Genomic DNA, 13,432 nt, shown 5'->3' on the forward strand with positions numbered 1-13,432 from the left:
CACAGTCGCGCATTCTACTCATACTTGACCGTGATTGGCCAATTTCTTAAAGCTTAGGGCTTAAATCATCTATTGTAGACTGGGACTTACTCATACTTGACCGTGATTGGTCAATTTCTTAAGGCTTAAGGCTAATATAATATATTATATTGAAGAAAATGATGAAAATAAAGTAATATAATAGTAATAAGGCTCAAATCATCTATTGTAGACTGGGACTAAAGATCTGGACAAGAAAACCGCACATTCGTTTTGTTACCAAGCATACAGATTGTGAAAAAGCTCACAATCTACCCATATCTACGCAGTTCCCCCGCAAGATCCCCCGATCATCGTCGGCGAGAGCGCGCGATCTCCCCGCGCGTTCGTAATTCGCGCGGTTCGCGTCTCGCGCGGCGCCGCCAATGAACGGTGGCCCAAGTCCCAGCCAATCGGAATCGCCGTCCCGTCGCCGCCGTCGCGCGCGACCCCACAATCGGCGGGTATATATGTATCGCGCCTAATGGTCGCGGGAGCGAATTATGGCATTGTCTTTTATCAGAGCTCAGGCAGTACAGCACGGAAATTCACACCTGCGTCTCTTCGCCAGCGTATCGACCATGAAGGTAATCGCGCGCGGCCCCACGTCGTCGGCTGGCGCGGCGCGTTCGCCTCTCGAGAACGGCGAGACGCGAGGGATTCCCGCGTCCCGCCGTTCACGCCGAGGGGAGAAAAACCGTAGCGTGCGCGATCCGCGAGCACGATGCGGTTCCGCGTTCGGCGACACCTCGGCCGCGGCCGCGTCCGAGCTGCCCGCCGTCGGCGAGGGCTCGAGCGCCGACGTCCCGACATCCCCCTCGAGTTCCCGGGTACATCCGGGCTCTCGCCCGATGACCCGGTTACCCGCTTGTCGCCCGCCCCCCTGACACACTTGTCCCCTTTCTTTCCGCAGACGGGATTGGTACTGGGTGTCTACGAAACAGAGAGCGAGGACAACGTCGCGCTCACCCCTACGGCGGCCAAGTACAACGAGCTGGTCAAGGGCAAGCTGCTGAAGCACATCCTGCTGTAAGTCTCCCGTGCCCTCTGCTACCACCTAACCACCGCTGTAAATTCTCTTTTGCGCATCCTCGCGACTCTAGAAACGGCATTCGCGCCGCGGCACGCGCGCGCGCGCTCGCGCGTCTGTTGGCGTTTCGCGTAGTTTTTTTTTCCCCCCCTAACAAGGCTGTGTACCCCTTGTGTGCGCCTCTGTTATGTAGACTGTATACTCTCCAGACTATTCTGTGTTGACTATTTGGACACGTATGTTTATATCAGGAACCCGCCTCTTTTTTTCTCCATATTGAACCCGCTCTCTTCTCTCGATGAAGATGACCTTCTCTCATGTATACACACACACTTGGCACGTACTTTGTTTAACTAGCGCGTACGCCGGCACGTAGAACCGCGACGTGTGCAGAAAGACCCTCCCTCTCCCCCGCTCCCACCCCCTCCTGTACACGCGGCATTGCACTTCCAAATTGTTGTTTCACTTTCGTTTTGTCATACGATGTAACATGTTTAAATATTTTATTCATATTTCCAGCCTGAAACAATTGTTATATAATGCTGCCTGAGCTTTATATCTGACATTGAAAAGTGCTTTCCCTTTGTTTATCTCGAAAGTTCTCATATGAAGCATTACTTCTGTTGTCGAAAGTTTATTTCAATTTTTCTCAACAACGATAGTCGCCTCTGCGCATCACGAGCTCACCGGCATTATTTTCATTGTTTCAGGAGTGACTAGAGTGAGAGAGAGAGAGACGGTATTATACGCATGATATGAAGCGCAACTTGCTCCGCACAAGGATATCCTAAGAAACACGCTGCGCTTTATAAATGAGTAATATAATACTGCCTGATTTATGATAGATTCTTTCCGACGCGACGTCAGATGAAAAAGAAAACTAAGTGTTCGGAAAGTAGGAGATTTTTAAGCTGCGTTAATCGTTGAATTAATTAACAACCATCACTGCTTCAAGACTGACACGGGGGTCGGAGTAGAGTAATAATAGTAATGTCGACTCCTGGCGACGGTAATATGGGCAACGATAGCAGCGCGGGGAGCAGTGGTGGATTAGGCGACGGTAGCGGTAAAATTAATAAGCATCATCCGCCTACGAACGTGCTACAGAGGATGACCGGGATATTAGAGGATAAGAGCAACGATTACATGTGCCCGATCTGCTTCGATCTCATCGACACGGCGTACATCACACGCTGCGGGCACACCTTCTGTCACCACTGTATCGCCAAGTGCTTAGAGATTAAGGACCGCTGCCCGAAGTGCAGCTTCACGCTCAGCGAACAGGACATTTTTCCGAATTTTCTGCTGGACGAGCTGGTTTCCAAGTACAAAACGAGAACCAAGGGCCTGGCCCAGCTGGGCTCCTACGCGGACAACGGGAGGCACAGGGCGGCGGGTAACGACTTGTCCGTGCCCGCGTCCGACGGTTGGCGTAGCATCGTGGCGGCGGAGAGCGCCAACCTCACTCTGCCCGACGTGAACGTCATGCTCGAGGTGCTGACCCAGCGGAAGCACCTGCTCGAGGCGGAGACCTGCACGGCGCAGAACAAGCTCCTGCACGAGTTCCTCAAGCACCTGCTGCAGCAGAAGGAGGAGCAGCGCAACCAGCTGCAGAAGGAGGTGGCGCTGATCAAGAAGGACATGGAGGAGGTGGAGAACATTCTCAAGGACGTGCAGAGCAAGTGCCCGCGGGTCGAGGACGTGAAGAAAGCGAGCGAGAACGACACCGCCCAGGTGTCGGCCATCAGGCGGGAGATGCTCGGCCTCTTGGATATTATAGACTCGAATATGGTGAAACCTAGCGACAAAACGGCCACCGGCGTTACCGACGCTTTCGTCAGTCCGAACGTCGCGCAGCCCGGCGGCTCGACCCTGGCCACACGCAGGAAACGGCTGCACGCCCACTTTGACGACTTCGTTCAATGTTACTTCGACTCGCGCGGCAAGGAGTTACTGCTCGGCCAGAAGTCGCAGTTTCAGAGCGAGGCTCAGCATGGCGGCGTGCACAGCACGAGTTCCGGTCTGGACATCTTTCGCGAGAACCTTGTCAAATTCTCGAGGTATAATTCCCTGCGGCCGCTGGCAACTCTCAACTACTCGTCGGATCTCTTCAACAACTCCACAATCGTGTCCAGTATCGAGTTCGACAAAGACAACGAATTCTTCGCGATCGCCGGTGTCACTAAGCGTATCAAGGTGTTCGATTACGGCGCCGTTATACGGGACACTGTCGACATTCACTATCCCTCCATCGAGATGGTCTCTAGTTCGAAGATCTCGTGTGTCTCCTGGAATTCTTTTCACAAGGGCATGCTTGCCTCTTCGGATTACGAGGGTACGGTGACGGTGTGGGACGCGACGACCGGTCAAAGGACAAAGACCTTCCAAGAGCACGAGAAGAGGTGTTGGTCTGTGGATTTCAACGACGTCGACACCAGATTGATCGCGTCCGGCTCCGACGACGCCCGGGTCAAGTTGTGGGCGTTGAACACAGATTACTCCGTAGCGTCGTTGGAAGCGAAGGCAAACGTGTGTTGTGTGAAATTTAATCCTCGCAGCTCATGTCACCTGGCGTTTGGTTCGGCGGATCACTGTGTACATTATTACGATTTGCGCAACATGAAGGAGGCGTTGTGCATATTCAAGGGCCACCGCAAGGCCGTATCCTACGTCAAGTTCATCAACAAGGAGGAAATTGTGTCGGCCAGTACGGATTCCCAGCTGAAGATGTGGAATATAAACAATCCGCTTTGCCTCCGATCGTTCGTCGGTCACGTGAATGAGAAAAATTTTGTCGGACTCGCCACTGACGGCGATTATGTGGCCTGCGGGTCGGAAAACAACGCGCTCTACGTATACTACAAAGGACTGACGAAGCAGCTGTTCTCGTACAAATTCGACGCGGTTCGAAGCATATTGGAGGTGCAGGACAGAAGGGAGGAAGATCTGAACGAGTTCGTGTCCGCGGTGTGCTGGAGGCAGATGTCTAATGTCGTAGTAGCCGCTAACTCCCAAGGGATTATCAAAATATTAGAGCTAATTTGAGACAATTAGGTAAAAGCAATTGAACGGGGAGAAGTTGATTGTGAGTGAAATATGCGCACGCGTATTCAATCACTATAAATTAAAGCGGGTCTAAATAATAAAGAGAATAGCCAAAAGTAGCAATGTAAGTATAACGATAAAAATCACGGTAAATATTAATATTCCTCATATACTGTCATATCGTCATGGTCAAGGATATGATCCTGAATAACTTTCATAACTTGCTGAAAATCTTGGCCGTCTAACGACTGAAATTTTCTGCAAGTTCAGGGTGTCCAGAGGTCGGGGAAATCTGGAAAACTGAGAATTGTCAGGGAAAAGTCAGGAAATTTTACGATTTATCTGAACTTTTTACATCATTTCACTTTTTTTCGGAATAATTTAAAGTTTCTAGAAAATAAACTTTTCTTCGGCTGTCAGTGCACCAATATTCTGTTTTGCTAAACATTAATTTATTTCTTTTATACATTAATTTATAAGTGTGGTCGGTAATTTATATTTTTATCGTCGTGTCATTTTATTTCAATGTGTTCAACAAAAACTATAAAAAAAAGATGAATTACTAAACAGTACTGTCTAAGTAAGTTACTATTTAGTAAGTTGCAAACAAAATGCAGTTAAGCAAAACTAAAGCATCGTGTACGATTACGTACGGTATCACAAATGGTTCGAATAATTTGTAGTATGTTTGTTCCTATTACACAATGTATTATACATAGATGGTATAATTGCTTTAATTTAAATTCCGGACTTTTGTTTCCCGAGAAAAATATTTCAAGGAATATTTCAAAGGCTTCGTCATTTATTAACATTTACTCGATTTACCATGCAGATGTACGCAAATTATTCATCTTGAAGAAGTTACACTGAACGGTCAGGGAAAAATTTGTTCCGGCTCCCGGAAAATCTGAAAAGGTCAGGGGATTTTTTTCATTGAGTTCGTTGGGACACCCTGGAGTTGGAAACAGTCCTTAACATCACATAAGAATCAATGAGGTCGCCACTAATATTAATATTTACCAAAATTATATTTCAAGAGAGACGCTTACCAAAATAAGAATTTAAGAAATCTGTTGTTTCTTGTATTTTCACGTTCGCACTCGTTAGACCCCTTTTATTTTATGGTATCTGCCTTGTGATTCTTTTAGACGCGAATAACAACGAGAAACAATGGAATCATTCTAAATAGCGTAATAAGTTATAATAATGACGCGAAGAATTTTTCTTACTATTAACGTAATCTATAAAAATCGAATGGAAGCAGCATCGAAAGATGCGTTATCAGCGAATAAAATCATTGCGAATGGAGATCTTCGTTTGGTCCATGCTCAATGTGTCGGAGAGCATAAATATTTTCTCTGGATTGTACACTAGCTGCATTCGTCATTGCAAATCCGAGGCGTCGGAGTGCTTTTCCTCCCCTTTTATTTCATTTTTCCCTCCCGCCTGTCTCTCTCTCGCTCACTCGAATGCAAAAGAGCACTCCGACGCCTTGGATAAGCAATGCCGAGCACAGCTACTAGGTGTAAAACGATTAGGTAAATCGGTACTGTTAATTATTACATTGTTTCGTACATCCTTTAATCTAATTTAGATATAATTCTAATCTCAACAGACTGACTCGTAACGATAAAACAATTTTGCATTGTTGTAACACGTTCGGAGAATATCCCTGCCTATAACTTATCGAAAACGATGATCTTTCGTAATTTTACTTTATTGATACTTAATACACTCGTCGGAGGTACCGTAATTGCACGCTCGCTAAATTGTATTTTATGCAAATATATGTATATACATAAATATATATATTTTTAAATATGTTTGACGTGTGACGTGAGAATGACATTTACTGCAATAAGTACAATACTTTTGGAGGCAGCGTTCGAGTCCGCAAAAATTTACAGCGGTGTATGCGTGCGTTCGAGATATGTGATTTATCCGATAACGCTTCTTACGCCTGAGCGGCGGCGATTGTTTCGGTATCTTGACCCATCGCGAAATCATCGATAGGCGCGATTTTGATAAGGGCACAATCTTCTTTTTACAAAATTTTCACGGTAAATTCGAGGTGCACTCGTTTAAGTTCTCTAAACATTGGAAACGCCGGAACGGAAAACATCAAAGCTGATACGCATATGTTAAAATGTAATATAAAATTGATATACATATGTAACTTTGACTGGCAATCGCACGCGAATCGTACCTGTATTTTCTTAGAAACCACCTAGTTGATATTAATATTTTGAATATCGATGAATAAATGGAGTATCGGTGTTGTCGCTAGGACGTGACAAAAATCTCTCAACAATTTAAAACATTTTTTTGCAAGCAGTCACTAACATAATTTTCAACTTGAATTGACCTGGTGGTACCGTGATTGCACAATCCTGTAAACAGAGACATGATAAGGAATAATCAACGTCCCACAAATTGTTTGCACCGATAATGGTACATATAGATAGCGCATATTTTTACTGAAATTTCGAGATTTGTGGCGTTTTTTTTTTCGTATATCAATTTTTTTTTACATGATTACATTATCGCCTTTATGTTTAATTTTATTTTTAAAACTACAATGTTAGCCTAATTGAATATTGAACAACTGAAGAACAGAATGAAAGCGAAGCGGGTTATTGTAAAAAGGAGAAAATGTACAAAGAGCAAATAGAAAAATGAACATATTTTGCGACTAGAACAACTCGCATAGGTTTCGAAATGTGTGGAATTGATAAAACTGTGAGTGTAATTAACATTTTCATTGTTCTTATAAGAGAAACTTTAAACTTCTGTCATAAGAACCAATTAATCTTGTTTCCTGTTTGCAGTAAACATATAATCGTATGCAAATCTGTTTTACCTATTTAATTCTACTTCGCTATACAACTATGCCAACTAAACCCCATGACAAAGTCACATTACTACTTATAGCGTTGTTGTATATAAAACAAATTAATAATGAAGTTTGTCAACGGATATTTCATTGTAATTATATCTTAAGCCGCTAAATAGGTTGTAATAATGCTCGTTTCAACAGTGTTAGTGAGAACTGAATGTGAAAAATAAACAGTTCCGTAATGTAATGCGTATCTACGCTGATACCGTAGCTCAGAAAAGCAGCAGTTGTGAATTAATGTGTAGCCATAATCTCCGAAGTGAGTAATTGTAAATGTACCGATGTAATAATGTATAACTGGACGGATTGGGCGAGTATTCTAGAATAAAGAAATAGTATATTTTTAGAGTGTATTTTAAAATTGCAAGTACACGATGAATGTCAAAAGAAACGCCTAGATTCTATTGTAATTAATAAATTTATGAATTTGTGTCTGGACATCTCTGTCTACTCAAGTGCGTTACTGTCGCGTATCTTTCCTCGTTAAATTGTCACGGTCGGATCTTCTCACTAATTTCGAACGAATGTTTACGCTACAGAGCAGGACCAAAGATCCCTAAAGGTCATGCTAGAGTGTTTTGGGGTTTGGATGAAACAGATTACGCCGGGGTCGCGGTAGTTGGACTGGGGAAGCAGGGCCTTGGTGTTAACAAACTTGAAGAGATCCACGAAGGAAAGGAAAGCGTACGTGCTGCTGCAGCAGGTACCCTTATTATTCAAAATATGTATCGTGCAGATACAGCCGTTCCACTTTGTTATTCAAATCTCTCTAGATCGTACCTTAAAATCAACATTTCAATATGCTGTGGAACAATTTTGATACGTTTATTTTATTAGTTTTAACATGTTATTTCTGTTAAAGAATTACATTAGTTTCCTTTTAAGCTTGTGGCGTAATTACAATACCGCAATTTCCATTGTTCTTTGTAGATTTTAAATGAAAATTATTAAAGAGAAAGCGTATTATTGTAAAGTACTATATATAGATTCTATTAAAGCTTCATTGTTCTAGCGGGATGCCGTGCACTAGATGACGTGGAGATAAAAGACATCAAGCTTGAAACGCTAGGAGATGCGGAAGCCGCCGCCGAGGGAGCTGGTTTATCCACGTGGCTTTATCAAGGATATAAAAATGAGGAGAAGAAAAAGAAGTTACCAAAGATCTCGCTGTACGGAGATGAAGGAGAGTAAGTGATGTTTTTCTTCATGCTCGTCAGACACCCATTAAAACTGTAAAATCTACATTTCGTTTTATGAATGCGAAACTAACGATTTATTTTTAAAGGGCAGAATGGCGAGTCGGCACAATTAAAGCCCAGGCGCAGAACTGGGCTCGCGAGCTGTCAGACACACCCGCGAACCTGATGACGCCCACGATATTTTCGCAACGGGTCTTCGAGGCCCTAACGCATCTCGGGGTCGACGTTCAGGTGCACGACAAGAGCTGGGCCGAGCAGAAGAAGATGGGCTCGTTTCTCAGCGTGGCGCGAGGCAGCACCGAACCGCCCAAGTTCATCGAGATCAATTACAAGGGCGCTGATAATCCGAGCGAGTCGCCGGTGACGTTCGTCGGTAAGGGAGTCACTTTCGATGCCGGTGGCATTAGCCTTAAGGTGAGTGGTTCTCTCTTTCTCCTTTTTCAAAAACAATATAAGAAGAAATAAGATTTAAGAACGTACGGTTGTTCGCAGCCATCGTCGGAGATGGACGAGATGCGCGCCGATATGAGCGGCGCCGCCTGCGTGGCCGCCACCATCCGAGCCGCCGCCGAACTCAAACTGAAGAAAAATATCATCGGGCTGATCCCGCTTACGGAGAATCTGCCGTCCGGACATGCCACGAAGCCGGGAGATATGGTGCAGGCGATGAACGGCAAGACCATCATCGTGGACAACACCGACGCGGAAGGCAGGCTGATTCTCGCCGACGCGCTTTGCTACGCTCAGCGATTTAATCCAAGGTTTGATCAAGATCAATTGCGTAAGCCTGGATATTATGAGAGAACTGCATCTTTTGGATTCTAATTATTTTATTAACGTACTTTTAAACTACGGAAAAATGCCCATATAAATTCTCTCATATTATCACTCACGTTATGCATTGCATCATATTTGACCGATGTATTGCAGCAGATATTGGAAAGAATTGTAAACTGATAATTCTTCTATCTGTATAGATTTATCTTGGATATCGCTACATTAACCGGTGCCATGAGAGTCGCTTTATCGAACTCAGCGACTGGAGTGTTTACCAATGACGGCAACCTTTACGAAACTCTGAGAAATGCTGGCACGGTAACCGGTGATCGAGTATGGAGATTCCCTCTGTGGCAGCATTTCACGGATGAAGTGACGAGTGAGTGATCCAAGGACACGCAACTACGTTATCCATTTTTTATATTTTATCGGATTATTTTAGAAATTTCTTTCTGTATATATATATATCTAACAAAGGAATACTGTCCTTTACCTGTTACTATTCGTTGCTTACTAAACTTAAAAATCTTTGTCGTGATAATTTTCAGAAAAAGTCAAGGGTGCCGATATAAATAACCTCGCCAAGTGCAAGGGCGGTGGCTCTTGCACCGCCGCTGCCTTCCTGAGGGAGTTCGTCAGCAAGGATACACCGTGGATGCATCTGGACATAGCTGGTGTCATGGGCCCTGCCCACGACGAATTACCGTATATTCCGGCCGGAATGACCGGGCGCCCGACACGTACGCTTATACAATTCCTACAGGCGCTCTGTTAAACAGTCTGCAGATGGTCATTTTACGTAAACTCGCGCGTCAAACGGGTTCTTGTAATTTTCTATACATACATATGTTCAAGTTTACACAGAAGGATATGTATATAGAGATATACATATAGGGGAATTGCGCCTAATATGGAGAGGGATTATATAGGACGATCTAATCAGACTTGAAATAATAACGTTCAGTGATAAAACGCATAAACAACTTACCGCAGGCCAGTACCAGCATTTTTAACGTCTCGCTAGAGATAACAAGCTCATCGATCAGGTTCCTACGAGAGTTTAAGATCGAAGATAGTAGGTTGAACGTGTTCTAACTCTAACATGATTTGGAAATATATATTTAATATCACGAATCTGAATAGACATAGAAACGTGAGTTGAAAATTCTAACAAAATATAAGGAATGCTAGCAGAGATCGTGATTTCTGCATGCTATGGAAATACATTGCCATTATAATAAGAATATTTAAAGAACATATATATTAAGTAATGAAGGTTTATACATATACATTTTTAATTCTTGATATATTTGATACATCAAGATATAGATAGATGATATATCTCAAATAGTTATATTTCTATCTGACAGATCGTTATCGAAATACTTGACGATTATACGATCCCCGGACTCAAAATTGTCATACCTCACCATATTAGGCAGTGCCTATACCTTTTAAGTTACCACTTCTTATATTATGATTAAACTATATAACCCGTAAAAATAATGTATACATGCGGTAAAGAAAAGGATGTCTGAAATAGAATACTTAACATCCAGATGTGAAGCTGCTCATTTTCAGAACGTTTTTGTTAAGGATAAATTCCGACATCTCTAGATACGTTTGGTGTTGTAAAATTTATGATTTATGTATTCATTGCATTTTGATATATACAGGAGTATATTTGGAAAACTTGTCATAAAGTTATTTCTATTAATCTAGCTTCAATCTAATCTAACCCTTTTGTTTAAATTCATCTGTATCCCATTTTCCAAAAAAAATCCAACAGCAAGATCTTCCCTCCATTAGACACCGTTCCCCTATATAAAATACAATTTTCATTACAAATTAAGACAATCCCTTTGATACATACGACTATCACGTTCGATGGCTCGTATATATAAAACTGCAGTTTTTAAAATAAGTTTGTAACTCTTTTACAATTTTGTACAGTCGAATTGCTTTTGTGTAAAGCCGAGCTCTTCTTTTAATAAAGATTATTGAAGACCTTACTACAATCAGGATTTTAAACTAGCTGGAATAATGAAAATAAAAAAGCGTGCTCTGTATATGTATATAAGTAACATTCGTATCATATATATATGTATGTATACTACAGTGCATACAATATAATATTGTACAGGATAAGAGTTGCATAATTCTATGTATATGAGTACGTCAGATCTAAAAAAATAGCAACTAATATAAGCATTCTGTCCTGGACGTGCAAAAGACGTAATATAAAAATAAGCAATTGCCTAATAATATGAAAAAATATACATATGTGTGTATCCATAGTGTCGTATCAAATTAATAATTCATATGTACCATTTTTTTATTATCACATTACATAAAAAACGAGCATAAAATTGCCTAAAACAATGTATCCGAGTAATACATATCTATTTCTAATTTAAAATAAATAAATTGCAAGTAATACTAATATGTTTTGTAGTAATTGTTAATAATTATAAATATTTGTATTTTACACATTTTGTGTTTAAGTTAGTATTTGATTGTTTTATAGTATCACAGTATTAAAATTGTTATTATACTTTTTATAACAATGTACACATTCATAGAACATATCGCATACTTATAAAAACTAAAAATATATTAGTAAAAAGTTATTAAGATATACTTAAGATCCCTTGGAAATTTTGATTGCATCTTAAAATTGCTCGTTTTATATGCACTAATGTGTCTATATCTAATGCGTAAGTGTATGTACATTAGTTACAGGCACACAGAGTGAGTGTCACGCTTTGAAGAATCATTTGAAAATTTGTGCAATCGCGGATAAAAATTTCGTGTTTGTACGCAATTATCCAGGACGGAAACGTGCTTGTATTAGTACGACCAACATACGTAATATACATTTTGATTTTGCACAGTACATTAGGCAATGTACATTTTATTGATATCGCACAAACAGTACATTTGATAAGTGTCCAAAGGCACTGCAAAAGCGATGAACGCAGTTTATTATAAAAGTGTCGGCGATCTCTCGGAGAATCAATATCTTAAACTAACAATGTAGTGTAAAGAAATAGGAAGATATCCTCACCCCTATGTGTACGAGTAACAGTATCATGTTGTTCACGTCGTACATAATCTTGTTATTAAATATACACAACTGTCTTATTGCCGCTTTAATTACAAAGTATTTATCATACTTTTCTCACTCTGCGTCGCAATTTCGTGCGTTCCGCATAAGTTCGCCCCTACCTTAATCCGCGCGACTAGTACAAAGAATATAAAACGTCCATATCTTTCGCGTACCTGGGAACCCGGGAAGAAATGCGAAAGAATGTTCGTAATCGTAACGTATAAATATCCAAAACTGGATCACAATAAAACTGGCATAAACGTGTTTGCCATTGAGACCTTAATAAGCTCATAAATTAAATATTTGTATGCATCGTGTCCATTTCTACAATATAACTGTAACGCATATCAACTGCGCTTCAGTTATCATCATTATCATCGCTATCGTCGTCACCAGTGACGCAGCACATTCAAGTCAACACTCTGACGTCAAAACACAACACCTACGACAACCAAACGTGCTCGACTTTGAAAGTACAAAAGTCTCTCTCCCTTGGGAGAAGAAATTAAATATATTGCCATACTATGTTTATGTGCAAGGAGGAGGCTGCTGTTGCGGAGAGGGAAGGGGCGTCGCCGCAGCAGCTGCAACTGCGGCAGCAGCAGCATAGGACGACGGGTCTGAGGGATCGAGAAGCGGTGGCGGTGGCGGTAGGCCGCTGCCACCGCCGCCTCTTCCTCTACCTCTGCCTCTTCCACGACCCCGGCCCCGGCCCCTCCCCCTTCCGCGTCAACTCCGCCTCTCTGGCATCCCTATGTTGCTCGTTGTCTTTTCCAGGTAAGCCAGGGGCCCTTGAAGGGCGCTACTGCCCATACCGCCCACTGGGAACCCGGTGGCTCTACCACCTACACCACCCTGCGCCATGAACATGCCCTGCTGATTGACCGGTACGCCGACCCCCTGAAGACCTGACGTAGGCGGTCCACCGGTACCTTGTTGCACCTGCAAAGTTACACCAGATGTGTCGTTAAGAACGCGTGGAGCATTTTCTGCTGCTACATGTATATGTGCAAAGGAATGTAGGGAAATGCATGAGAATGAAGCGCGCGAGAAAACTGTAATAAAGCGAAAACGATAAGCCTCTTCCACTCGATATATATATCACCAATATGATGTTATAAAGAAAAGAACTATGCGAGCTGTTCGCGAAACAGCTATCTAAAAATATAGTATCCACATGCATGCATACGGTAAGAAGGGCACCCGCGGGCGAGTAAAGAATCGGATTTGTGGGGAATGACAATAAGCACAGGTGGGGGAAATAAAAAAAAAAGCACAATGGTATTTTTCTCTCTTCTTTTTTGCAATGAACAAAGGTATTTATTTAGCCGCAACATCTACTTGTGAACTGAAACAAT

The 13,432-nt window shown here is 42.3% G+C and overlaps 2 protein-coding genes across 2 annotated transcripts; both read left to right on the forward strand.

The window, feature by feature from the left end:
* The first annotated feature begins 464 nt into the window (after positions 1-464).
* LOC105559906 (cytosol aminopeptidase-like) lies at positions 465-10,975 on the forward strand. The gene is made up of 8 exons (XM_012008550.1): positions 465-605; positions 932-1,047; positions 7,529-7,692; positions 8,002-8,176; positions 8,275-8,602; positions 8,681-8,949; positions 9,166-9,344; positions 9,514-10,975. Exons 1-8 carry the CDS (start codon positions 522-524, stop codon positions 9,738-9,740), a joined length of 1,542 nt encoding a protein of 513 aa, XP_011863940.1. The 5' UTR covers positions 465-521; the 3' UTR covers positions 9,741-10,975.
* Positions 1,074-7,427, forward strand: LOC105559905 (E3 ubiquitin-protein ligase RFWD2-like). Its single transcript, XM_012008549.1, has one exon. The coding sequence runs from the start codon at positions 2,039-2,041 to the stop codon at positions 4,091-4,093; it is 2,055 nt and encodes a 684-aa protein (XP_011863939.1). The 5' UTR covers positions 1,074-2,038; the 3' UTR covers positions 4,094-7,427.
* Positions 10,976-13,432: the final 2,457 nt, after the last annotated feature.

The sequence above is a fragment of the Vollenhovia emeryi genome, unplaced genomic scaffold, assembly GCF_000949405.1.
Source record: "Vollenhovia emeryi isolate VEMERY1.0 unplaced genomic scaffold, V.emery_V1.0 DF939249.1, whole genome shotgun sequence".
Lineage (NCBI taxonomy): Eukaryota > Metazoa > Arthropoda > Insecta > Hymenoptera > Formicidae > Vollenhovia > Vollenhovia emeryi.

Excerpts from the sequence above, each read along its gene's own strand:
- LOC105559906 (XM_012008550.1), top strand. The coding sequence starts at position 522 with ATGGCATTGTCTTTTATCAGAGCTCAGGCAGTACAGCACGGAAATTCA. Across the intron at positions 8,603-8,680 it reads CCGGTGGCATTAGCCTTAAG|CCATCGTCGGAGATGGACGA; the intron begins GTGAGTGGTTCT and ends GGTTGTTCGCAG. Across the intron at positions 9,345-9,513 it reads TTTCACGGATGAAGTGACGA|AAAAAGTCAAGGGTGCCGAT; the intron begins GTGAGTGATCCA and ends GATAATTTTCAG.
- LOC105559905 (XM_012008549.1), top strand. The coding sequence starts at position 2,039 with ATGTCGACTCCTGGCGACGGTAATATGGGCAACGATAGCAGCGCGGGG.